The sequence below is a fragment of the Talpa occidentalis genome, unplaced genomic scaffold, assembly GCF_014898055.3.
Source record: "Talpa occidentalis isolate TD23 unplaced genomic scaffold, MPIMG_talOcc4v2.1 talOcc4.7, whole genome shotgun sequence".
NCBI classification, from domain to species: domain Eukaryota; kingdom Metazoa; phylum Chordata; class Mammalia; order Eulipotyphla; family Talpidae; genus Talpa; species Talpa occidentalis.
The window spans coordinates 118,380,009-118,406,127 of NW_023605083.1; the positions used below are offsets into that span (position 1 = coordinate 118,380,009).

Sequence of the window (26,119 nt, forward strand, 5' to 3'; positions counted from 1 at the left end):
TGTGTGTATCTGTGGAGTCAGTTGATGGGAATATTTCCATGGGTGTTTGGGGCATCTGTATGTTGGGGTGGGGTGGAGAGAAACCCCTGGAATGAGGCTCTGCACCCATCATCTGGGGGTGGGTTTCAGTCTGGTTTCCTAACCCAGAGACCTCACACTCCCTCATCCCCCATCCCTGCCCCCCTTGGACAAGTGACTGTCCCAGGCCCACCTGGGCTTTCTCGCCTCTCTGTCTTGCTTATTTGAGGGAGGAGGAAGGGACTGGGCTGGGAATTGCCTGAAGTTCCTGGATGAAACTCCAGCATTCTCCTCCCCCTGCAAAAAATACTGAAAACACTGCCACGCAATCCAACAGTCCTGGGAGTGCGCAAGGGGCCGGGGTGGGGGTGGGGGGTCAGGCAGGAGTCTGGATAAGAGAGGTAGGAATTGCTGTTTTATCTTAACAGCTCACCTTTCCACCCTTTCACTGGGTCAGGCAGATGCAAATGGCACAGGTTAGGGGAGTTAACTTTAGAAACACACACACACACTCACAAACACACACCTGTTCCTCACCCTGTGGTGTAGAAAATGGATACACATCTACTCAGATAGATACATCAGCTACCTGAGTGTGAGCGTCATCACAGCCAGGTGAGACCCTTGCTCACACCCTTCTTGGGCCATTTGTGCGTTTTCAAACCTGTATTTCCTGTCCTCCTCACTGCCGGCTGACTTATGCACAGGTATCTTCCTGCACACCTTAACACGCGCACATGTTGATGTCAGCCTGTCAGCCGTGTGTCAAGCCCTGTGGTGGAGCAGAGATCAGCTTCACCCTCAATCTGGTCAGAGCCAGTTTCTCTCCCTCTCAAGCCTCCAGGGGGGGGCCTTGAGCGGCGGAGACATGGAGTTGATGCCTGGTAGAATGATCAAGGTTCTATAAGGAGAGACACACAATGTCCAGGAGACCTTGGGGAAGGATGGTGCTGTCTGAGCTTCTCAGAGATGCTTGGCCAGGGACTACCAGGGGCCCCTGAAAACACAGCCCCACCCCATCCTTTCAGAGAGGCCCACAGAGGGTAACAGATGCCTGGGAACATACATGTGGACAGCAGAACCGGGTCTAAAGCCAGGAGCTTTTCTCCCAGCCCAGCATTCCTAGAACGCCACAATCTATCTCCATGGTCTCCATGAATGACCCTCCATTGGGATCCTGGGTCTGGGGAGGTAGCATCCCACCAATGGGTGGGATGTTTTGGGGTGTTTGGGGCCTGGCAGAGAGAGAATGGCCTTGAGCCTCAGGGAGGACAAGCCTCAGGTGGGACAGAGACTCAGGCGAGCTGGCAGACCCTCTCTAACTTTGAGCACAGCCTCAAAAGCCTTACTGTTCCTTTACTGAGGGTGGGGTCTTCTATCATGTCACATGGCCCTTCTCCTTGAGCCCTCATGGTGTTTTGGATACATGCATATCCATTTTTTAGCTTTAAAGCATGCCAAATGCTTTATAGCAAGTTACAGAATGGTTCTCAGTCTCAATTTCCCCATCTGTAAAATGGGGACAATTGTGCTATACCTCAGGGAGCTGTTGATGGTACTAAATGGGAAAACACATATAACCAGTTTAGCACAGGGCCTTCAATAAATGCCAGTTCTTCTTTTTTTTAATGAAAGCACTTTGTAAATATGAATGTATTTATCATATTAATTCTTCCCCCCTCCCCCCAACATACACACATATTCAGAAGGCTTTGTCTATAGAGGAAAAGTTTTTGTTACAGTATTGGGTGAATGAACAGGTGAGTAAGTGAATAAAGGCTCCCTTGGGGGAGAAAATTGCCCCATGCCCTCTCCATTAGACATAGAAAGCCAGCTAGGACCACACGGGTCTAACAGGCCCCTCCCAGCTACAGGCCTAGGCAGAGGCTTGCTTAGAACTGGGGAGCTCTTAGAAAGCCCCTCCTTCCCTCCCGGTCTCTGTCAGGAATGACCTCAGCTCCCCGGGCCCCAGAAGCCCCCCTCAGTCCTCCAAGAGAAGGAGTTCTGAGGGGTGGAACTGGGGGCAGAGCTGGGGGTATGGGAACTTCCTCCCTCTCAGTCTGTTTCCTGCCCTTGTCTTTTCTTCCTTCAGAAAAATGGAACAAGTTTTTCTCACTCGACACATTTCAACTTTTTTTTTAGAAGATACAATAAAAAACAGGGGAAAATTGGAACAGAGGGAGGTGTGGGATGGGTCCGCCTCAGACATGGGCTTGAAAGAGGCGCAACACACGCCTGGCCACATACACACGAGCGGGCGTGAACACGCAGGGACATACATGCTCCTCTGTACACCCAGAGATGCAGTGACGGAGAGACAGAAAGAGCCAGAAATGGAAGGAAGGAGACGGAAGGAGAAGGACACCCAGAGATGCCATCTGTTCCTCCCCCTGGCATTGGGGGAAGGGAGTTGGTGAGGGGCCTAGTCCCCTCTGGGTCTGTGAAAGGGAAAGGGGAACAGTGGGCGCCTCAGTCAGGCCTGGACGATTCCCATTTCTGCTGCCCACCCCTATGGAGGGGGCTGGGAGCTGAGGGTCTGAGGTTCCCATGGAGACATAGCCCCATCCCAAGGGAGGCCACAGTCTGGGCACCTAAAATGGCTGCCTCAGAGGGGTGGCGGCCATTTTGTGTAAGCTTAGGTCCTGGGGTGTGGGGCAGGGGCTGAGGGGGGCTGAGAGTGTGAAGTGGAGGGGGAGGGAGAGGACAGGTCATTCCTGAGCGGTCTAGGGGAATCTTGTCAGGGGACAGGATGAATGTTCTATAAAACTGCTCATTACACCCCCTGCTCCACCAAAATAAACACCTACATACAGAAATCTGTAGGCTCCACTCCATCTGACACCCAGAAGGACACCTAGCCAGCTGCCACTACCGCCATGCCCCAAATACAAACGGTGGGGGGAGCGTGCTGAGGGAGACTTGCTTTCCCACCAAAGTGCTGGGCTGTGGGGAGCAGGTGGATTCGAACCCGGAGTCCACTCCCTGCTCTTAGGCATCCGGAATCCATCCTGGGGGCTCAGGGGGGCGGTGCTGAGATGGGCAGGCAGGTGAAGAATGAGGGCGGGAGCATGGTGAGCAGGGAGCAGGCTGTTCTCAGCTCCACCTCCAATTTGAGGGGAAAGGCAGGAATTTGGAGAACCTCTGAAGGCCTGTGCTCCTGGCATGAGCTGTGCTGGGGGTGGGGCAGGGAGGGGGCAGGCTGGCACTGCCCAGACGGCGCCTGTTTCATCCGTTCCGGATGCTCGAAGCTTCTTCCTGATGCATAAGAGCACCTGCCACCCCCTTCCCAGGCCCCCTGCCCCACCTCAAACCCAAAAGGACTTTGGAGGAGGAGGACCTGCGGCTTCTTCCTGGCTCTGGGGTGGGCACCTGCCCTGCTGCCCCCTCCCCCCGCCCGCCGCAGTGTTCTGGGGAGCGGCGGGCACGCCAGATGGCGTGGCTGAGAATGCGGCGACGTTGCCGGGAGGTGAGGGCTGGCACGGGTGATATGCGGCTGCGTGCCTTGTGGTGCCACCGGGGAGGGGGAGGAGGGGGGAGGACCAGTGAGGTGTAGCCCCCCTCCTCTGTGTTGACCTCCTGTCCTGACCTCTAGCTCAAGACCAGGATTGTCCTCCACTTCCATTGCCTGCTCCCTGGACTCCCACTCTGGGCCTAGGCCCCACCCATAGGTGGGTGCCCATGAGTTCTGGTCAGCCTCTGTTGCATCCTTCCTACCCCCTCTTGCCCCAGACTGGGACAAAGGGCAATGGAGGAGACGCTGGTTTTATAGCAAAGCCAGAATTGTTTCCTTCCTCCAAAAGGGTAGTGACCTTTGCTTTATAACCTTTGACTTCTGGCTTCTGAGCCTATTTTTCTGATAAGAGCTCCTTCCCTAATGGGTGCTGATCCCTGAGTCTCCCTTTGGTTAAGCCCATTCTCATTCCTCAACAAGATGTTTTCTGGATAGACACCTCCTCCTGGGAGCCTTCCAGGAGCTCCCTAGACAGGGCAGCTTCCGTACTTCCCACTCTTGGTTAGGAGGTTTTATTTACTTCGCTATTTCCCTGACTTGACTGTAGTGGCTACTTGTTTTATATCTCAATAGTCCAGTGCCTCAAACAGGTTTTGGGCCTCCCTGGTGGCACAGGGGTTAAAGTCTCAGTGCTATCAAGCTATCCCTAGCCATTGCAACATGAGTTCAATCCCCAGCAGGGGAACTAACCCACATGGCAAAGCTGACCTCTCCTGTCTAGCCCACTTCTCCCCTCCGCAGTGTACTCCAGTGGATCCACCTGTTAAGCTCCCCACTTGTCTCTGGTAAATCCTCTCACCCCCACCCCTCTGGCCTACACTCCAGCTCTTGTATGTGTAAATGAATAAAATAAATCTTCAACAACAACAAAAAAACAACCCAGGTTTTATTGTGTTGGTACTCAAGGAAGTTTCCTGCATTATTAACTGACTGGCTTCGAGGGTTTGGGATACTAAAACTTTCTCTGGAGACACTCCTAAAACACTAAAGCCAAGGGTCCCCCATCAAGCCAAGAGCTCCGAGCCCCATCTTCCTGCCTTTTGCACAGATTGCAATAAAGGGAGGTTGACTTGAGTTGGGGGTGGGGTTACAGATTTCTTCCAAAGTTGCTCTCAGAGAGAAGGCTTGGGGCATGGATACTGGGCCCCAAAGTGCTGGCTCCCCATCCCCTGGGCACCAAGCTCCGGTTATGAGGCCGTATGTACCTCTCCCAGCAGGTAGTTCCTGCCTGGCTGCAGACCCCCTATATGGGCCTCACACCTCTCAACAGACTTAGCAGCCCCTCTTCCCCTCCCCCACTCTCTCCTACCCTGGTAAAGACAACTCCCTGAGGCAAGAGGAGATGAGGTCTAGGGACAAGGCCCAGTTCCACTCTTGCTGCCTATTCTTTGCTGATGCTGCCCCCTCAAATCACCCCCCAATGTTTCAGAACTCTTCTGTTTCATGAGCCTGACCCAGGTCCTCCTCTGGGAAGCCTGACTTTTCCAGGCCCACATTCTTCTGGCTTCCTGCAAAAGTAAATCTGAAGGTGGTATTCTCCTATATAGGTACCTTCAATGACCCCTCATTATCCCTAGGATTAGGCCATATTCTTCAGGGACACCCCTGATCCCTGCTGTTGTTCCAACTCTCCCTGGACACTTGTCCCTGCCTTGAACTCTGCCCCTCAGAAGCTTAAAACTGATTTTACTTTTATAGCCTCATGCTTGTGAGCCTCTGCCTGGAGTGCCTCCTCCCCTTTCCTCCCTTTTTAAGCCAAAGCATCACCTCCTCCAGGAAGTCCCTCTGGATTAGACTCCCCTAATGCTTTCTGCATACTTCTGCCCAGACACTGGCCATGGCATTGCCCCATGGGTCCCTCCCACCTGACAGCACGTGCAGGAACTGGGCCCAGAAACTGCCACCCACTATTTTCAATAAGTGTGGCACCGAAGGCCTGTCCTGGAGGAGGTTCCAGTTATATCCCAGTAACCAAAGACTGCAGCTAAGGCAGGACACCCACACGCAGGAAGCCCCTTCTCAAAACCTCCCTGCCCTCCCCTCTGGACAATGGGCATGACACTCATGTCACAGGGAAGATAGTCTCAAGTGTCAAAGCAGCTAACGGGTGTGAAGATGCTGCTTCAGCTGTAGCCCCATCCAGACATGGCTGATTTCCCTTCAAGCTCCTGATCAACTTTATTTTTTTTTAATCTTTGTTCCTAGAGCTCTTTTTTTTTTTTTTTTTTTTTTTTTTTAATCAGCACAGCTTTGTTCCGCCTTTCTTGTCAGTTTTTCAAGTGAGCATTTGGACTGACCTGTCCCTGTCCCTTCAAGGGTCCTCCATCAAAGAGGGAGCTCAAGGTGACCAAAAGAGTACCAGACTTAGGAAGGTCGTGACCTTGGTCAAACTATATAGCCCTCTGCTTCCTCATCTGTAAAATGGGACTATGCACTGTTGGGAGCAGCAAAAGGACGCCCGATAATGAAGTGTACCCAGGGGTTAAGTCCCGTTGATGGGGGACAGTGGGTGCCTAACGGGGCAGTGCAGAGCAGTGAGAGAGCACAGGACCAGGTGGGCATCCCAGTCCTCTTTCCTCCAAGTGGCTTCCATTGCAAAATCCCCTGTGACCTGAGGATCCTCTGGGTTCCTTCCCTGGAAATCAGAGCCAGGGATCTGGGCCAAGGATTTCTGGGGGCCCAATACTGGACAGTCCTCAGCTGTCTCCCTTGAGTCCAGCATGGGTGCAGGGATAGGGGCTCCTGGGGCTGGCAGTGGACCCAGATGATACACAGCCACAGCTTTGATGGTGTCCACATGTGGACAGCTGTAAAGGGCCATGGATCGGGGGTTGTACATGGAAGTTACAGCCAGAGACCTCTGGGTTCCACCACTGGAAGACAGGAGCCCAGGATGGTGTCAATGAGATATAGTCATGATCATCCCACTTGATTATCCTGGGGACCTAGGGTGAGTAACAGGAGGGGTGTGGAACAATCTAGGGGTAAGAGCCTCATGGACTAAATCCCATTTTGCAGATAAGGAAACCATAGCACAGTGACTTGCCTGGTGTCACACATGAATGACAAAGCTGGGGCTAGAAATTAAGACTTCAATACCCATTTGGGGATCCTCTCATCCCTGGGGCCTCAGATCTCTGTCCTAATGTAATACATAATCAGCAATACAGTAAAAATGACAGAGGTGAGCATTATCTGTACCCACATTGGGCTTTACACACGTCATCTTATTTCATTCTTACCACAACCCAGGAAACAGGGTTGCTGTCACCCCTACTGAAAGACTAAGAAGACGGAGGCAGAGAGGGCGAGGTTATGGTTGCTGTGCTAAGGCCACACAGCTAGCTAGTATGTGACAGAGCCTGGAGCTGAATCAAGCTCTGACTCTGAATCCATGCTCTTAGTATCACAACTGTGTCCCTTTCTCTGAAACCCCCATCCCCTCCACACAGAGGGACTAGCCTACCCTGCAATGGAGGGAGAGGAGGGTGGCCTGGGAAGAATTGGTGCCCAAGGTTGTCCTTTGACCAAGCCCCCAAGTCACCGGAGCCAGTGGCCTGACCTGGTCTCCTCAGTTCTGTTTATGGGTGGGGACCCTCTATAGATGCAATAAACATGGAGTTTCACCACCTAGCTTCCTCTTCCCTCAGCTCCTTCAGAAGGTGCCCTTCTGGCCTTTGAAGCACCCCGTGAGGTGCTTCCTCCACCAGGAAGCCCTCCTTGATATCACCTAAGGAACCGTGCTCCCTCCTCTGGCCCTCAGCCCACTTTGAGTACTTGGGGATGGACCCCCCCCCCCACTGGATCCCAATCAGCTTGCCACACGTTTCTGTTTTTCTGTCTGTAAAATGGGAACAAGCAACTCGAGCTCACAGAATCTTTGTGAGGACTAGAAGCCAAGCGGCATCCTATGCGGAAACACCTGGCACCCAGTGGGCCCGACCACTTGCTCCTTCCCTGTCCTCCTCTGGGCTTTCTCCGCCATCTCTCCTCACACCTCGCTCAGCTCCTGGCGCCGGGCCGAGCGCGCCGGGGGTCGCCCAACCCGGGCTCGGAGTCTGACTTGCTGCGGGCCTGGCTCCCTGGGCACGTGCCCGCGCCCCCCGGGCCGCGCCCCCTACAGGCGGCCTCCGCGCGCCCTCCGGCCCGCAGCCGGGCTCGGGCGCGGGGCGCCGGCGGGAGCGGGGTGCAGCGGCGCCGGGGAGCTGGGGGCGGCGGGGGGTCCGGCGGCGGGAGGACGCGGCCCCTTTAAGGTGCCACCGCCGCGTGGCAGGGAAACAGCTTGTGCCAGCCCCATTCTGCCCGGCTCCGCTCGCTACAAGAAACACAATGCATAACAATCAGGCGCGCGCTTGGAGCCGTGCCACGCGGCGGGGGCGGGGCGGGGCCGCGGGCGGGGCGGGGGCGCCGGGGTCGCGACCCCCGACCGGCATCCGGCGCCCGCGAAGCTGCCCGGGCCGGGCGCCCCCGGGCCCCGCCGCGCTGCGCCCCGCTCTGCGCCCCGCGCCCCGACGCCCCAGCCTGGCCCCCCGCTCGCTCCCCCGCCCTCCCCGCCTCCGCGCTCCCTACAAAGTTCATTCCCACTAACTCTTTTCCAGGCCACTTCCCCCTCACATCTGACAATCCGGGGCCCCTCATTCTCCCAGTAATCACTCCACTGCACTAATTGCACATGCAAATATGCAAATGCGTATTAATTAATTACTATACTAATTAGTTCTGTGGTATTTGCGAGTAATAAATCATTGGATGGGAGCGAGGAAGCTGGAGACCTGGCCCATTTTCATTCTGCATAAAATTTTAATGGTCTCTCTGGCTGATCCGGGACGGCAGCGCGCGGAGAGGCTCTTAAAGGGCCAGTGGCGGCGGGAAGGGGCGGGGGCGCGGGGCGGGGGACCCCAGCGGCGGGCCGGGCGCCCAGGGTGGGCTGGGGGAGGCAGGCCCGCGCCCCGCGGAGGCGAAGGCTAGCGCGGCTTGGCCTTCCTCTTCCCCTGCGGGGCCAAGCGTCCTCCTGGGTGACTTCTAATGAGAGAATCTGGGAGGGGAGGAGGCTGAGGCCGGTTTCTCTAAGAAAGGAAAGAGGACGAGGAGCTGCGGGAGGCCAATGCCAAGGCCCTGGGGGCCCCGGGAGACAGGATGGAAGACCTCATCTCCAGCGTGGCTGAGGAAACTGAGGCACTGGACAGGCCAAACTTGGCTCTCACCACCGCCTGTCCCGAGGGATGGGAACTACCAGGATGTCCTAGGTGCCCCACACTTTTCTTGTCTCCCATGGGGTCCACCGAGGCTGGGGGTGCCTCCAGCTTTCCCTTTCCACATGATCAAACTGCTGGCCTGCCCCCCTCCCCGTGGGCACCAGCTGGCACCCTGGCGGAGCAGTCTTGGGCTTGAGTGGGCTCTCGGGACCCTGTTTTATTTCCAGGAGGTAGTCAGGACCTGGGCACAGGGAGGGGGCGGGTTGTTTTGCAGGACCCTCGGTTAGGGGAGGCAGAGGAACGAGGTGCCCAAGCCAGGGTCAGGGGTAAAGCCAGAGGTGGGAACACTTAGAAAGAGGAGACTGCAGACCTGCCTGCGCAGGATCTCCAACACCAGGTCTCCAGTCCAGTTCTGCTCACCCTGCATCCTTCTGCCGCCAAGCCCCTGCACTGGACAAAGCTGACTGAGGGTCACTGTTCCAGTGGGGGCAATAATAATACCGTTACTACAGGTGAGCATTTACTTAGCTGGAGAGTGTTCTGGGAGCTCTAGATGCTTCAAAACTATCCAGTAACCTGGGCTCTGTTACAGGACCCATTTCATAGATGGGAAAAGGGGGCCACTGGAAGGTTAAGCAACCTGTCCAGGGTCACTCAGCTTCCAGCAGTGGAGTAGGATTTGAACCCAGACAGCCCAGCAATGGCATCTTTCCACCACATCTGCCACTCTCTCTCCACCACCATGTCCTGATAGCCTGCTGAGAGCCAGGCCCTGTACTAAGAGCTTTGTGGGCAGTGAAGCCATCAACCCTCACCACCACCCCTGGGTGGTAGGGTTGAGATTCTCCCTTTTCCACAGGTGGGGAACTCAAGGCTCAGAGAGGTTGACTTAGTTGTTTCTGGCACACAGGAGGATGTTGCAAGGTCAGGCTTCACCCCAGACCCACGTGATAGCTAAGCCCAACAGGCTCTCAACTGCCTCCCCATCCTGCTGGGGGTGGGATGGTAAAGGGACATGGCAGCCCAAGTGTCTAAAGAGCAAGAGAAAAAATGGAAGGGATTTCAGTTAGACTGTGGGGAGAACTTGCTTCTTGAGAGATGGGGACTCCAGGAGCTGGAGTAGGGTGGAGGCTGCTCCTTCTATCCTGTGATGCAGGCTGGGGAAGGGTTGTAGCTGCTGGAGTGGGGAGGGGTTACAGGGCAAGGGTGAGAGACAATGGAATGGCCTAGAATGAGAAAGCCCAGTCAGAACCATATAACCCAGGAACACTGGTTGATTTTTTCCTTCATCTTGCTCCCATCATTTCTACCCACCCTCATTTCCCCTGGATATCCCCTGAGCACACTCACCCCAATAATTGAGGGGACCCAGGAGTCTCTTTCTTCCAGGGGGATGAGAAGATAATATCAAATGTCACTTTGTAAGCACCTTCTATGTGCCAGGCACTTTGTGTATCAACTTGCTTAATTTCCCCCACAACATTGTCATTATTCCCCCTATTTTATAAGCAGAGACACCAAGGAAGAAAAGAGAGGTTAAGTTACTTGCCCAAGGTCACACAGCCAGTAAGTGGGATAACAGGATTTGAACTCCTGACCTGGCCTGCTTTACCCGGCTTTCCCTTTCTTACAAGTTCTTGTGGCTACAGCGGTCCAGCTGGACTGATCCTCTTTGCCTTGCAGGCTCAGGGATGACAGTGGCAGGGGGCCTTTCACCCTGGATGCCTCTGGGGCTTGCAGCCCAAGGAGAAAGAACATACATGGTGTCCACCATTCACGTGGCCCACCCTGTGTGGGTTTTCATGGTGCCTTTTATATGCTAGTAGAAGCAGGCTTAGGAGACCCAGATCCCTCTGCTCCTTATCCCAGGGATGGGGGGGAGGCATCTCCCCTGAGCGGGATGCTATCCCAGCATTCCTTGTCCCCTCTCAGCCCACCCTTGAGAGAACAGCAGGGTCAGGAGCCGGTTAGCATCTGTCAGGGGGACCACCCTGGTACAGGGAATTGAGATTCCGGTGCTCTCAAGGGCGAGGCCAGGGTCTCCTTACCGGCCAGTGTCTCTGGAACTTCCCTAGGGAATCTGGGACACCCTCATGTCCTCAGAATTGAGGAAACTTTGACACCTGCTTTCTGGAGGTGGGGGTGGTGGTTACGAAGGATAGCTTTGGGACTGCAGCCCATTAAAAAGGAAAACCCATCCTCAGCTCTCCACTCCAATGAAGATCAGAGAAGCTGGGTTCACTAGAGTTCCCCCCCCCCATACACCCAGTTCCTTGAAGAATGGGGGCAAGTTGGGGGACTGAGGGGAAGGAGGCAGGAGGGGCAGGCTGGCGGCTCTCTGCTTCTCCATGCAGCCCCCGGGGCCGGGTGCCTGGGCAGGAGGAGGGGGCAGAGCAGCTGCTGGCGATTTATTAAGCAGTCACGGAAAAATTGGTTTATAAATTAACAGCTGTTTTAACTTTAGGGCCTCTTCTTCAGGGAATGGAAGCAGCCGACTGGACCGGGATTGGAGTGTGTGAGGCTGGTGGAGGGGGTGGGAGGCGGCGGACTCCGGCAGCTGGCATTCTTCGGGGGCAGCCTCAGCTGGCACCTCAGGGGGCACCAGGCAGTGGCCAGAGCAGGGGTCTCCAGGTGCCCGGGGCTGAGGCTGCCCCCGCTGTGGGCTACCGGCTTGCTCTCTCGTCTCGACAACATCCCACCTGGGGGCGCCAGAGGGCACAGAGAATGCTTTACTCAAGTCTGCCACCAGAGGGCAGCCTCGGCACATTGATTTCAGTTTCATGCACTGCCGCGCTCCAGACACCTGCCTCCCATCGGTCCAAACTGGGTTGGGGTGGAGAGAAACCCGTCAAACGCAGAGCAAGAGAGAAGCCTGGTCTGCTGCAGGCGAACGATCGTCCCCTTACCCATCCTGAATATAGTAAAGGCCGCAGCAAAGAGTGAGAGTTCAGAAGTTAGAACGTCTGATTTGAACCCAGGCTCTGAGCAAAAGCTGCCCAATCTTGCCGAGCTTCATTTGTCTCATTGGTGAAACGGAAGGAGGATTAAATGAGATAATACATGTAAATGGCTTAGCCCAGAGCCCAGCACAGAATAAATGCTACACACAAGTCAATTTCTATGACTTGTTATGCTCATCTGTTCATTCATTCCTCGACCCACGCCTTCTACAACATGTAGAATCTGTGTTCCCAGCACTACTGTAACCAGGTCATGATGCAAAGACAGGTGATGGGAAGGACACGTCTCAAGACAGTGTGCTAAGAGTTATGACACGTCCAATGAGGGGGGGTCTACTTGGATGAGGTCAAAGAAAGTTTTTGGGGTGATGAAAATGTCTGTATCTGTATTGTGGTACTGGTCACAGTTACACATTTCCAAAAGTTAATAAACGTGTATATTTTATTTTATTATTTATTCAATTTATTCAGTTTGTGTGTGTGTGTAGAACTGGGGTGCAGGCCAGATGTGCGGGTTCTTGAGAGTATTCACCAGGGACAGAGTGGGGAGCAGAACAGATGGATTCACTGAAATACACTGCTGAGGGGAGCAGCAGACTAGACAGGAGAGGTGTGCTGGGCCATCTCCCTGGCCGGGGATGGGACTCAGGCCTGAGCGTCATAGCGCTGAGACTTAACCCCTACGCCACCAGGGAAGCCCCCAAACATGTATATTTTATTTTATATTTTTTAAAGATTTATTTATTTATACAAGCACTGGGTACAGTCAGAAGCGCGGGAGGCGAGAGAATTCACCAGAGCCAGAGCGGGGAGCAGAGCAGGCAGAAGGACTGAAGTACTGCTGAGGGGAGCAGCGGGGGGCAGGAGAGGTCTGCGCGCCATGTGGGACCCTCCTCCGGTGGCCGGGGAGCAGCTGGAGATCGAACTGGCGCTGCAGAGGCTGCGGGCAGCTTCGCAACCCAGCGCTCAACTGCTGCGCCACCAGGGAGGCCCCAAACATGTATATTTTAAATGGGTACATTTTATTGTTTATAAATTCTAACTCAATAGTTGATTTTTTTTTAAAAAAACAGTCAATGTGAATTAATTAAACGGGCAAAAGGATAGATGATGAATGAATGAATAAACGAGGTGTGGATAAATGTCTCAGCTGGTTGTCCACCTGTCCGGATGCCACCATTCATTCAGCTGCCATCACCTCTCGGTGTCCACGGGTTTTCCTGGAGACTGACTTTGGAATTTTTTCCTCCTCTCTCCCTTACCTGTGTACCCAGCTAGCGCTCTCCGGCTCTTCTAAGGTTTTCCGGGGCTTCCAGGGGCCTCCCTTCCAGCTGTCACATGCCAGCCCGGCCAGCTCCGCTCCGCGGTGTGGTGCCAAGGTCACGGGTGTGATGCCTAACTACAGACCAGCAGCGCCAGCACACCGGTGGCCCAAAGTCTGGCCGACCCCGCCACCTGCTGACCCTTCTCGGAACTGCACCCCTCAGCGCCCCAGGGAAGTTGGAATCTTTGTGTTGAAGACGTGCCCGCCCAGAGGCCTGCCTGGAGCGGCGAGGGGCTTTCCTAATGGCATCTTATTGAATCATTACAGTTACCTCATGAAGTGGGATTTGAAACGTAGGGATACTGAGGCACAGAGAGGCAAATAGATGTATCTAAAGGCATACAGTAAGTTACCAGATTCCCACCCAGGGTGGCTGACGCCCCCAGTTTATCTTCTGTCCACGTGACTGTATGTTGCTTGGTGGAATGGAGGCGCTGTTCCCAATTGCCTGCTCTCCCCACCTCCCAGAGAGAGGGCAAAGGCCTCACATCACCCTCCCCAAATCAGAGAGAAGGGAAAGGTATTGTCTCCCGTGTGCCTAGCACTGTGGCAGGCACCTGGCAATGATGTAAGAAGAAATGATGAACAAGGCACGTCTCAAAATAGTGCGCTCAGATCCATGATACGTGAATAGACACCCTCTGGTAAACTTTTTTAGTCAGTCCAAGCAGAAAGACCCACAGTTCAATCTGAGTTAAGTCAAACGAGGTCTTGAATTTGTTCCTTGGACCCAACCGCCTGTGCTTCCAACTCAAGAATAATAACCGAGGAGTGGCATATTATTTTTACATCTCATTTGCATATGATTAATTCTAACTCAAAGTGAATGGAGGTCACCCGGGCCCCTCAGCTTCTCTGCACCTCCCGGCTGTGCCTGACCCAGCCTCCCCCAACCCCTGCTGGGCTCTGCGTCCCTGCCAGCCCCCTCCTTGGCCCTGCCCACACCTCCCCCAGCTCCCATAAATCCTGCTCCCTCCCTCCTCTGTCACCCACGCAGCCCCCGCCACCTGGCCGCCCACCTGAAAAACTTTTCCCCAAGTTCTTAAGAAGTCGCGTAGGATCCAGGAGAGAAAAATCAAAGTAATAAAACCTCATTTAATTCCTAACGGAGGGCAGAGCTGTGAGCTGCAATTATCTTAATGCTGAGCTATTTTTACTCTCTCTCCATCTCTGTCTCCTGCCTCTCTCTGTGGTGAGCTTCCCTTTCTCCCTTTGTCTCTCCTCTCTTACATGTGTTTTTTCTCTTTCTTCTTCCTTTTCCCTACCTCCCCTTCCCCTCTCACCTCCTGCCTCTGCCACCTGTCCTGCCTTTGCTGCTTCCTCCTCTCTGTCCCCAGGCCTGTCCCCATGTCAGCCAGTCTTCCCCAGCCCTCTGGGCCACGGGGCTAATAGAGCTTTGGGGGCTGGACCTCGCCGCCAAGAGGGGAGTGTCTCCCTTTCCAGCTGCCCCCACCTGGGTCAGAGGAATCTTTTCCTGCTTTCAGGCCTCCCAGGGCTCCAATTCCTTTGGCAGCACCCCCATCAACAAGTTCCCCCCCCCCCTCAACAGAGCCTCTCCAAAGTCCCCGAGGCCTTCTCAGCTCGGATGGGCTGTGAGGTAGGACTGGTGGTGATGCCGCCCTCTCTCTATTCTCCTACCCCCCACCCAGCGGTGCCCTTCATCTCACTCCCCAGGTTGGAAGCCACAGGCCCTTACCCTCACCTTGACCCAGTGGCCACTCACCTTGCTGCGCCATGCCTTTCCTACGCTCTTTACTTTCAGCACCTCCTTATTTACCCTGCCAAGGCACTGCCAAACTGGTCTTTGCCACTCCCCACCACACCCCCAACTGGAAGAGGGGTCTAGGCCAAGCCAGGGGCTGCTAGAGGTGCCCACACCCTTGGGCCAGCAACCTGGCATCCGGCTCTGTCCCGAGGAGCACAAGAGTCAACAAACACAGCAGGGTTTGAGCCAGTCCTGGGGTTGGGGAGGAGTGGAGCTGAGCAGCCAGGGCTTCCAATCAGAGGCTCTGTCCTCCTGCCCCCCCCTCACCCCAGACTGGGCACCGACTCAGGGACATGACACGGTGCCCCCGAACCCATTTCTTGCTCTCCCCTGACTCTGCCAGGGACCCGGCACTCTGGGGCAGGGAGTGGAAAAGTTGCTGGAGGATCAGAGTGGGGGGTGGGGAAGGCTCCTGACTGTTCCAGGCCTGAGCGTGACCAGGAGAGAAAACAGCCAACATAAACAGAACCCCAGGAAGACACACACACGCACATGCACACGCCTACACACCCGCCTGTCAGCTCCACAGAGAGGCATTCAGACCCTCACCCATGGCCTGCCAGGGAAACATCCGCTGTCGCAGAGATACCTGGGGCCTGGATGGAGAAACAGGGACACTCAGACCCACAGGACCAGAGCTCCCCTCCCCCAGGGATGCATACAAACACCTCTGCAGAGCGAGGAGAGGCTCACACCTCAGGAATGAACGCACACACCTCTCCCCCCAGCTCTGTTCCCAAATGCGCCCAACTCACACACGTGATGGCACGTGGACTGGTACAGGCAGCCCCCCCACACCCCCAGCTCTGTCCCCTGGGGAGAAAAGGCTGAAGACACGTGAATCCAGGGTACATCACGGCAGGGACACATCCACACAGGAGTGTTCACACATCACAACTTCGATCCCCCTCTGCTGCACAGGCTAAGCTGTGGATCCCGTACCCCCGCCCCCCAAGCTGGCACAGCCTGCCTGTCACCTTGACAGCCTCTGACATCCTCCCCCACACCCACACCCTCCCCCGCACACACACAGGCCTCCCACACCCTGCCACTCACACCCGCATCCTTGACACTCTGACACACTTACTCGCATCGGCTCACACACACTCCTGCCCCATCGACCCCCACCCACGCCCCTCACTAGCTATAGGCACCACAGGGCCCCTGGCGCTCACACACACTCCAGCCACGGTGACTGACACGTGTCCTCCCACGCACAGCCCCCTCTTTCACACTCACTCGCTTTCTAGGACACCCCCATTCACAGCGTGACTCGCTGGCACTCGCTGCCGGGCGTCCCCGGACACGAAGGGGTTAAGGCCGGCGGCCCGTCCCCCGCGGCCCCTCTCCCCCTCGCCCCCCAGCCTCCTCCCAGCCGGACGCCATCAATAATGCCGCTTCAAGTTCAGGGGAGACGGCAGGGGGCCCCCAGCGCGCTCCCCCACCCCGGCTCACGCCCCCCACCCCCCTCCCGGCCCGCGGAGACGCGGCTCTGGGCGCTCATTGGCCGCCGCCGCCCGAGCCCTCCCACCGCGCGCGCGGGCGCCAGTCCCAGGCCGGGGGGCCGGGCTGGGGACCCCGGGGCTGGGGCCAGGGGGCGAGACCCGGAGCGCCCGGGAAAGGCAGAGGCTCAGAGACGCCCGCGAGGCCGGGAGGGCGCCAGCGGAGGGGCGGGGAGCCCGAGCCGCGGAGACACCCGAGCGCGCGGCGAGGCGCGAGCGGCGAGACCCGGAGCCCCCGGGACCCGCGGGCGGCGGCGCGAGGGGACGCGCGGCGCGGAGAGCGCGGGCGCGGCGGGGAGCCGGGGAGCCCCGGGAGTCGGGGTGCCGCGAGCCTGCCGGGCAGGCGCCCCGCGCCGACCGCCCCTCCTGCGCGCGTCCGCCCCTCGCCGCGCGGTATTTTTACCCGCGCCGAGCAGCCCCCCACCCCCTCCTCGTCCTCCTCCGCCGCCGCCGCCCCGCGCGCAGCCCGCTGGCGGCGCGGCGCCTCCAGCAGCGCGGGGGAGCCCAGCTCGGACCGCCGCCCGGGACCCCGAGCCGCGAGCCCCCCGCCGCCATGGACCCCAAGGACCGCAAGAAGATTCAGTTCTCCGTGCCCGCGCCCCCCAGCCAGCTCGACCCCCGCCAGGTGGAGATGGTAAGGGCCCCCCCTCTCTCGCCAGCCCCCCGGCACCCCGGCTCCGGTGCGCTCCCGCGCGCTGCGGGTGTGGACGGGTCTGGGGGTGAGGGGCGGGCTCGCCTCGGGCCGGCCGGCCGGGGCGCGGGGCGCGCGCGGGAAGTTCGCCCGAGTCTCCTGCAACTTTTTCCCCGGGACCTCGGTTCAGATCCCGGGGCCGGAGAGTTGTGGGCAGCGAGCGTCGGGGCCCCGCGGCTCCGTGCTCGCCAGGGCGGGGGACTGTCCTCCGGCCCCGCACGCTGTCCTCCTCTGCTCGGCCACCGCCTGACCTCGGGGCGCTGGTCCCAGCCAGGGCGGGTCGGCGGCCAGAGCAGGCTGCCCCGCCGCCCCGCCGCCTCTCGGCCCACCCCGTGCTCCGGGACGGGGGCGAGCCTGTTCAGACCGCCCCCCAGACCCGGCCACAGCATGGGGGCCACGGGGGTCTGGCCAGCGCAGCCCGACCTCGTCACTGACCGCCGAGTCTTCTCAGTCTCCTGGGGGCTTGGAGGCCCCCAAAGGTGAGGGGGGGGAGACAGAGCAGAAGAGAGCGCATACTCCTGCCTGTCCCCACCCCCCCACCCCAAGCTGGCCGTGTTCACTTGTTGCTGAGATGCCATGGACTGCCAACAGGGCATTAGGGTGGACCAAATTCTTTGGGGGGAGTATGAGGAGAGGGGCATGAGGAGAGGGTCTCAAAGGCAGCGTGAGGCACTTGGCAGGGGATGTGGCAGTTTTATTTGAATTCACCTGGTTCTTTTTGTGCATTTCCCTGGAGCTCAGAGGGGACCTAATTAACAGACTGTTGGTCTGATTGCCAAGCAGGGAGAGGGGCAGTCACTGGGAGGGCCCGGTGCCCGCACCCTCATTCCCCCCACCCTTCAACCGGGCTTCTGTACCAAGGAAAGCAAGTTTTTTTATCTTTTTTTTTTTTATGAGCACTGGGTAAAGAGTGCTACATCCTGAGAGGGCCCAGGCCCCCGAAGAGCCCCCAGTCTCTGGTCTGAGCCTCAGTGTGAATGGAGGCGTCTGCAGTGCCCCGCTTAGCCTCCCTCTGCGACGGAATCCAGTTTCTTTGGAGCCCTTGACTGACCTTTGGTGGATAGGGCCACAGGGGTGTCGTGGCCGGAGGGCATCTTCCACAGTCAGCTCCAGCGCCCTCGGTCTGAAGTCTTCAAACACAGGAGAGGAAGGGCGTTGGAGAGGATGCTGTCCATTCCGGAGTGGCCACGGAGTGGGACGGGCATGGGCTGGAGTCAGTGATGGATTTTTCTCATCCCTTCTCTGCCCTGGCATGCTGTGTGACCTTAAGCACTTTGCGGAACCTCTCTGAGCCTTGGGTTTTCACCTCCGGGAAAACAAGGGGGTTGGGTGAGCTCTCCAGTTCCTTTCAGCTTTGACAGTCTTTGATTCAAAGGTTCCCTGAGAACTCCAAAGCCCTGTTGGTTCCCTGCTGCCTGGGGTGGGGAGGGGTGACAGGGGAGGGCTGCAGGTGTCCTGTCTCCCCTCCCCCCACCTCTTTTTCCTTCTCCTTAGATCCGACGCAGGAGGCCAACCCCTGCCATGCTGTTCCGCCTCTCCGAGCACTCCTCACCAGGTGGGCCCCCCCAGGCTTGTTCCCACACTAATTCTGATGACTTTTGGGGGCCCCTGCCAAAGTCCCATGAGTAGAAGATGGAGCAGAAGATGGGGGCAGCGGGCAGGGTCTGGGGGTCCCACTCACTGGGTTCGCTGATTGACCAGGCACCTTCCCTAGGTCAGGAAAGAAAAGATGCTTTCCCTACCCCAGAGCCTGAGCCTTTGCGGAAGTCACTCCTATTTTCTTTCTCTCTTTCTTTCTCCCTCCCTCCTCGGTTCGCTGGTGACTTCCCCCAGAGGAGGAGGCCTCCCCCCACCAGGTGAGTTTCCTGAGCAGCTGGAAGGAGAGATTCTAGAGCCCTTGGGGGTGGGGTGGCCAGGATTACTTCCAAGGCGCACAGGGAGCCACCCAGGAGGACACATTAGCATATCAGTGGGCACCTCCGGGGCCTGGGGCCTCCCTTCCCCTGCTCAGACTCAGGCAGGGCCTTCAGAGCCTTGGATCCTGCTGTGAGGGGCTCATGGCACCCCTCCCCATTCCGGCACCTCAGCTTTGCTGCTGGACCTGACGGCCAGCAGTGCCTGGACCCTCAGCAGACATGGGGGTTGCCCTGGGTGGGACAGGATGGGAGATGGGTGAAGGGAGGGGGCCTCTGGTGAGCCCCTTTAACCTGGCTCTCCCCCTGGCAGAGAGCTTCGGGAGAAGGGCACCACATCAAGTCCAAGAGATCCAACCCCTGTGCCTACACGCCCCCCTCGCTGAAAGGTACTCCCCCCACCCATCGGTCCGGCTGCCCCTGACCCCTGGAACTGGGCTGACCTGGGCTGTGGAGGAGGTGAAATGTTGAGCTCTTGTCAATGGGGAGGGATTGTCTTCTGTGTCTCCAACCCTATTCCAAGACCAATTCTTTCTGCACTTGACCTGTGAAAAGGGAACCCAGAGGCTGAAAGGGGGAGTGCAGGGCCTTAAGATCACCCATGGTGTGAGCTGGCCGCAGGTGACTATTAGGCATCAACATAAGAGACTCAGCGGGGTGCCTCCCATATGCAAGTGCTGTCAGGCCCCCTCATGCTCCCCACCACCTCAAGCACCTTCTCTGGGTCTCCTCTCCCCGGGGAGATCTCCACCCCGGCTTCTTCTTGAGCCTGCTTTTCCTTTCAGTATGAAAATACACCTACTGCATACCAGCCCTCACTGTGGGCATCAGGCAAAATCAGAGGAGTGAGGTTTGGCCCCTGCCCCGGGGACCCTGTGCCTCAGGGTCAAGGAGAGTTAGAGGAGAGGTGTTTAAGCCTGGCTTTGGGGAGGTCTGGGACCAGCAGGCAAGGCGAGGAAGGAGGCCTGCGAAGGGGAAGAGGTGAGGAATCACAAAGGGGTCTTTGGGGCCAGCTTGGGGCCCTGGCTTCCAGCAGAGGACTGTGGGAGACACACCTGGATGAGAAGGTGGGGCAGGTGGGGTGCAGTGAGGGTCTTTTCCTATCACAACCATAAGATGCCTTCCTACCTTCCCCTCCTGCCCTGCCCAAGGCTCTTCCCACCTGGCCAGCCCCCTCCTCCCAGGAGGCGGGAAGGGTGTGCTGGGAATTGTCTGGGGGAGGAGGGGTTTATCGAGTTCCCAGCACCTGCCAAGGTCAGCAGGTACACCTGTCAGCTAGCCTGCCAAGCTGGGAGGAGAGGGGAGCAGGGCAGGGGCCCACTGTCTTCCCCGGGAGAGGTCAGGAAGGGCCCAAGCAGGCAGTGTGCAGGCGGGTGGGAGCACTAGGAAGGACTCCCCAGCAGTGAGGCAGAGCAGGCATGAGGGAGGAGGTGGTATCTTCTTGAGAGAGACTAGAAGAAATCTCTCTCCCCACTCTGGGCTGGAGTGAACATGGGGGCAGCACCATCCCTTGGGCTCCTGACTGGGAGCTTGGAGTGGAGGCCCCGGGAGACAAAGTCAAGGTGCTTCCCGGGGAACCCTGCAAGGCCAGAAATGTGCCCTACCCCACTGCCCCATTGGGCTGGGCCTTAGCAGGGCAGTGCAAAGGGGCCAGGACAAGGGTGAGCAATCTGGGGGCTTTGTAGGGACCTTTGAGCCTACAAGGGAGACTTGGCGCAGGGGGTTCAGGGCCCCAAAATGGAGCCAAATAGAGGTGGAGACAGCTGGAAGGGTGAGGCGGAGACCCCAGCATCCCTGGGAGGCATGAGGCAGGCATGGGAGGCTCAGGGGCGCAGGCACAGGCTTTGCACACACTTATTATTGTCACGGAGGCTCAGGAACTCAGCTCTCCTCCCCTAGCTGCGGGGAGGAGAGCGGCCACCTCCACTCCCCCTACCCCTTCTCTCAGGGGCCCTTCCATGCCTGGAGGGCACTTCGTGGGCTTTAGCCTCTTTCTGGGCAAGGGAGAGCCCCTGGCAGGGTTGGGGGCTTATGGGGTAAGAGGTCAAGGGCCCCTGGGGGAGGGTGGACAACAGTGAGTCTTGGCTGGAGGGGACCTCTCCAAGGCCAAGCGCTCATACTTGGCTCAAGGTGAAGTTTTGCTGAGTCCCCAAGGCCAAGGCAGGGCAATTTATTGCACTTTTATTGCCTGGGTAGCTTGCCCAAAGCCAGCGGGAGCGCTGGGCTGGGAGCTCACGGCAGGGCGGGGCCGAGGCATACACAATGTGCCCTCTGTGCCTGTCCCCGAGTTGGCAGGGGCACAGTGCCCTAGAGGTTTCCAGCCTGGACCTACCCCTCTGGGCTTACGGAGGGGAGGGGCCGCAGCCACCGCAGCCAAGAAGCTCGTCAGCATCTTGTCTATGGGCTGTGAATTTAATGACCCAGATACCCTAAAAATCCCACCAACCCCTGTTCCCCCTGTGCCTCTGTCCAGTCCCTTCTCATAGTGCCCCATCAACCCAGAGTCCCCCAGGCCATGCCCATTCTCTTATCCCCTCCCCACCATTCTTTCCATCTTTTGAAAACTTCTCTCCAGCTACCCACACTGTTCCCTTCCTAGGCTGGCCCAGCAGGCTTTGGTGGTATTGCGGGGTGGGTGGTGTTTGTGGCTTTCTAGGTCACCAGAGAGGGAGCTGAAAGCTTAGGGATGTGGGTCAGGATTTGGGGGCTGCAGATGAGGACATCACATCCCCAGGCATGGATTTCACTGTCCGAAGGCTATTACGTTCTCAAACTCAGAACTATTCCTTACCCTTTGGAACTTGGGGCAGGAGTATGTGGTCAGTGCCAGGTGTAGAACTAAGACCCAAGTGGAGGGCAGCATTGGAGTGAGCAGTGGGCACTCCCCCAGAAATGAAAAAGGACAAAATTTGCCAACCCCTGGCCCACAGACTCTTCCTTCTGCCCAGAGCTGTAGCTGGTGGACACAGCTTCCAGGACCTGGTCCTGGAGAAGTGAGCTCCCCAGCCAAAGAATGTTAAGCTGCTGGGCCTCCCTGGTGGCGCAGCAGGTTGAGCACAGTGCTGTGAAGCTGTCCGCAGCCTCTGCAGTGCCGGTTTGATTCCCTACCACTAAGGAGATACCCACATGGCACGGCAGACCTCTCCTGTCTTGCCCGCTGCTCCCCTCAACAGTGTTTTAGGTCCATCTGCCTGTTCTGCTCCCCACTCTGTCTCTGGTGAATTCTATCACCCTCCCGTGCTCTGGGCTGTACCCCCAGTTCTTGTATAAGTAAAATAAATCTTAAAAAAAAAAAAAAAAGAATGTTAAGCTGCTACTGTGCCTGCCTGGTCTTGCCCAGCTTTACCCCTTATGGGGCAGGGGACATGCCTGGGTACAGCTTTCTGTGTCTTTGGGCAGCTTAAGGGCCAAACAGGATCAAGGCTCTACCCCTTGCTGCTTCGGCCCTGGTCTAGCCACCCACAGGCTGCCCTACAGTCTCCAGCCTTTGCACTGGACCCCTGGAGGGATTAGCTCTGCCCCAAGCCCTGCGGAGGAGGCCAGCTCCACAGACTGCTTCTTGGGCCTGGCTGACCTTGCCTGTCCGGTGCCCCCTTGCCAGCCGTGCAGCGCATCGCCGAGTCCCACCTACAGTCCATCGGCAACCCGGAGGAGGAGGATGAGCTGGGCGAGCTTCGGGAGCTGGGCTACCCAAGGGAGGAGGAGGAGGACGAGGAGGAAGAGGATGATGAGGAAGAGGAGGAGGAGGAGGACAGCCAAGCCGAAATCCTGAAGGTCTACAGGGGATCTGGTAAGACGAAGCGCAGGGCGGCCTGGGTCCATCACCAGGGAGGGTGGGGTCCTCCTGGATGGTCCTGGGACACCCTCCCAGTTCACAGCTTCTCACACAGGTAAACTGCAGTCACACCCGAACGACCTTCCCATTCTGTCGCTCCCCAGGAGGGCTCATTCGGCTTTCCTGAGCCCTGGGCGCGCCTTTCTCCGGGTCTCTCCAAATTAGGTTCCTCCTAATACAGCTGAACCTTGAACATGGTTTTGAACTTTGCGGGTCCACTTATATTCGGATTTTTTTCTATCCCCAGGTTCTAGAATTCACTAATTCAACCAGTAACAGATGTTGGTTGGTTGACTCCATGGATGGCGAACCACGCAGATCCTGAGGGCTGACTCTAAGGGACTTGAGCAGCCTCCAATTTTAGTACCGCTGGGGTCCTGAAACCAGGCCCCTGTGGATACCAAGGGACGACTGTAGTTCTTAGAAAGTCGAAAGTTGCCCTTGGATTTTCGACTGCGAGCGGGTCAGCGTCCCTAACCCCTGAGTGGTTCAAGAGTCAACTGTAATTCCTCTCTTTCCTAAGAATTAAGGCAAGGCCACGTGAGACTCAGGGTTACACCCAAGATGGGACTCTGCGTCCAAAGCAGCGAGGGGGTATGAGACAGTGCAGGGCAGAGGCCTGATGCTGCCCAGTGCTGTCATCACCTGCATTTCTGGACGTAGCTCTAGTCTCTGCTGGGGGGCAGAGGGCTGGGTGCTCCCTGCTCTCCAGGACGCTGTGGCTGTTTCTCCCTTTTTCTTCCCTTGCTGGGGGTGAGAGGGTGCCCTCTAGTGTCTCGATGGAGAACCTAGGTTTCTGGTCCTCTGCACCTCCACCAGAGAAAGAAAAGAGACCTGGAAGGGGCAAAAACCTACACCGAAGACCTCAGAATTAGAGGCCCCAGACCCAAAATTGTCCATAGAGGGTCCTAAGGCCCAGAACATTTCTAGGCAGGAAGATGTCAGCCACTCCATAGTTGTTTCTTTGATGCCCGGCCAGGAAAGGCTGTGCCACATTTGTCCTTCCTAGGGCACATGAAACTCTTTGGTCTCATTATTTTGGAGGATGAAAAACAGCTAATCACCATGTTTGAGGTGTCTAGTTCTTGCACCCAGATAAAATGGCTTGCACTCCCTGTCTGCATCTCTGGCAGTAACTCCAGCTAGAAGAGTTGAGTCAGCTCCCACTGAAATCCCCAGAGCAGTGGAGAAGAGGTGGGAGAAGACTGTTCCCTCAGAAAAATCTGTAGAGCAAGGAGTGAAATGACAAGGCTACCTAGCAAGATCAGCCGCCACCCTCCTGGTGTGCACATTGCTGCCCAGGAAGAAACAGCCACACTCTCTGGAGCCTCCTGGAGCTGCTTTCTGGGGCTGGGCAAGATATTAACCATTAATTTATTTAAGGGAGTCTACGCAATTTCTTTCTTACCATTCCCTCCAGAGAGGTAACAACTGACTTACCCAAGCCATAAATTAACCATCGGACGTGTCCTATTCCAGCACTCTCTCCACTGTAACGTGGTGTCCTCAGAAAGCTTAGCCTCAGCTATCACAGACCCAGCTCATGCTCCAGGACAACCAGGGGGACAGCAGAGCCTGTGTTTTTACCCTTCTTTCCTATCCCCAGCTGGGCAGAAGACAACCTGTGGTCAGGGTCTGGAGGGGCCTTGGGAACGCCCCCCTCCTCTGGATGAGCCTCAGAGAGATGGAAGTTCTGAGAACCAAGTGGAAGACCAGGCACGAAGTGGTGAGGCTTGGGAGTAGGGAATGGGGAGTGGGGCTGGTGGGTGAGACCAGGCCCTAAGTCCCTCTGCTTGCCTTACAGAGCCTGGGGAGGAGCCACAGCATCCTGAACCCGGCACATAGGCACCCAGTCCTGCATCTCCCAGGAAGGAAGTGGAGGGGGGCATCGTTGTTCCCCAGAAACCCACTCTGTCCCTACCCTGTTTTGTACCCTTCCTCTCTCGCTAGGGCTGCGGCTTCTGACTTTTAGAAGACTAAGGCTGGTCTGTGTTTGCTTGTTTGCCCAACTTTGGCTGATGCCCAGAGTCTCTGGGCACTTGCTTCCTGATGCCTACCCCTGCCAGTCATTCCCCCATTCACCCAGTGCAAGGTAGGATGTGAGTTTGTGTTGGAAACAGTAAACAGGGAAAAAAGGTTCCTTTGCAATTCTCCTCCCCAGACCCTCTCCGCTGGGCACAGGAAACCCACAGGGCAGGACCCTAAATCTGGGGAAAGGGGATGCTGAGAACCTGCAGGTGCCCATAGAGCCTTACCATTCCCTCTCCTATGGGAGATTCCAAGACACTACCCCTCACTGGCTTCTACCAGGACCCAGGCTTCAGGCATCCTTCTCTACAACCTCAACATTTTGGACAACTTCTGCTTCTCACCCCTGCTGCCCTGCCTGGGTGCCTGGAAGATGGACTGGCAGAGGCTGCTTTGTTGCGTTTTGTTTGTGCTTTGATGCCAGGAATGCCGCCTAGTATACCTCTTTTGGGGGGCACATAGTTGGGGGGACTTGTCCTCCAGCTGCTCTGGCCCCTTCCCCTCTTCCCTGACTCCAGGCCTGAACTGCTCCCATGCTGTAATAAATCTTTGTAAATAACCGTTCTGTGACTCCTTTTTTTTAAAAAAAGATTTGTTTTTATTTATTTATGCATACAAGAACTGGGGTGTAAGCCAGAGGTGCGGAGGTTGAGAGGATTCACCAGAGACAGAGAGGGGAGCTGAACAGGCAGATCCACTGAAATACACTGCTGAGGGGAGCAGCAGGCAAGAGGGGAGAGGTCTGCTGTACCAAGTGGGTTAGCTTCTAGGCCGGGAACAAACCCGCATGCCCCGGAGGCTGGGGATGGCTTGACAGCACTGAGACTTTAACCCCTGTGCCACCAGGGAGGTCCTCGGTGACTCCTCTGAGGGATAAGAGGGAGAAGGCGGCAATGACTTCCTGATAAAGACGGCTTGGTGCTTCTCCAAGAGGCAGGGCCTCAACCCTAGTGTCTAGCGTAGTAGTTCCTGCAGACAACCCGGAGCACGCTTAGGAAGGACAAGAGAAGTCCCGATCCAGCTAGGGATGGCTGAAGAGGCAGTTGTGGGGACAGACCTCCTTCAAGAGTTGTTGTGGATTTCTCCCAAGGACGCGCCCCCCACCCCACAGACTCCCCTGGTGAAGTTCCCCTTCTTCAGCGCCAGTCCTAAGTGCCCAGGGACTAGATGCCCCGGGCTTCTTTCCCAAGTCCGTCTCCCGCTCCTACAGCCCAGCTTTCGCCCTAGCCCCACTTCCGGCGCTCAGAAGTGGGGCCCTGAGCTTGGGGGCGGAGGCTGAGCTTGGGGGCGGAGGCTGAGCTTGGGGGCGGAGGCTGAGCCCAGGGGGCGGAGCCACAGGCCTCCGCGCCTCCCGGTTCGCTCTCCCGGGCGGACTCC

General features: G+C 57.2%; 1 protein-coding gene across 1 annotated transcript; it reads left to right on the forward strand.

Annotated features, from left to right (window-relative positions):
- The first annotated feature begins 16,782 nt into the window (after positions 1-16,782).
- PPP1R1B (protein phosphatase 1 regulatory inhibitor subunit 1B) lies at positions 16,783-25,303 on the forward strand. The gene is made up of 7 exons (XM_037493891.2): positions 16,783-16,909; positions 18,461-18,521; positions 18,800-18,822; positions 19,193-19,268; positions 22,481-22,669; positions 24,321-24,440; positions 24,519-25,303. Exons 1-7 carry the CDS (start codon positions 16,829-16,831, stop codon positions 24,557-24,559), a joined length of 591 nt encoding a protein of 196 aa, XP_037349788.1. The 5' UTR covers positions 16,783-16,828; the 3' UTR covers positions 24,560-25,303.
- The last annotated feature ends 816 nt before the right edge of the window (positions 25,304-26,119 follow it).

Coding starts and splice junctions, on each gene's coding strand:
- PPP1R1B (XM_037493891.2), top strand. CDS start 16,829: ATGGACCCCAAGGACCGCAAGAAGATTCAGTTCTCCGTGCCCGCGCCC. Junction 18,522..18,799: donor CTCCGAGCACTCCTCACCAG/GTGGGCCCCCCC, acceptor GACTTCCCCCAG/AGGAGGAGGCCTCCCCCCAC. Junction 18,823..19,192: donor AGGAGGCCTCCCCCCACCAG/GTGAGTTTCCTG, acceptor TCCCCCTGGCAG/AGAGCTTCGGGAGAAGGGCA.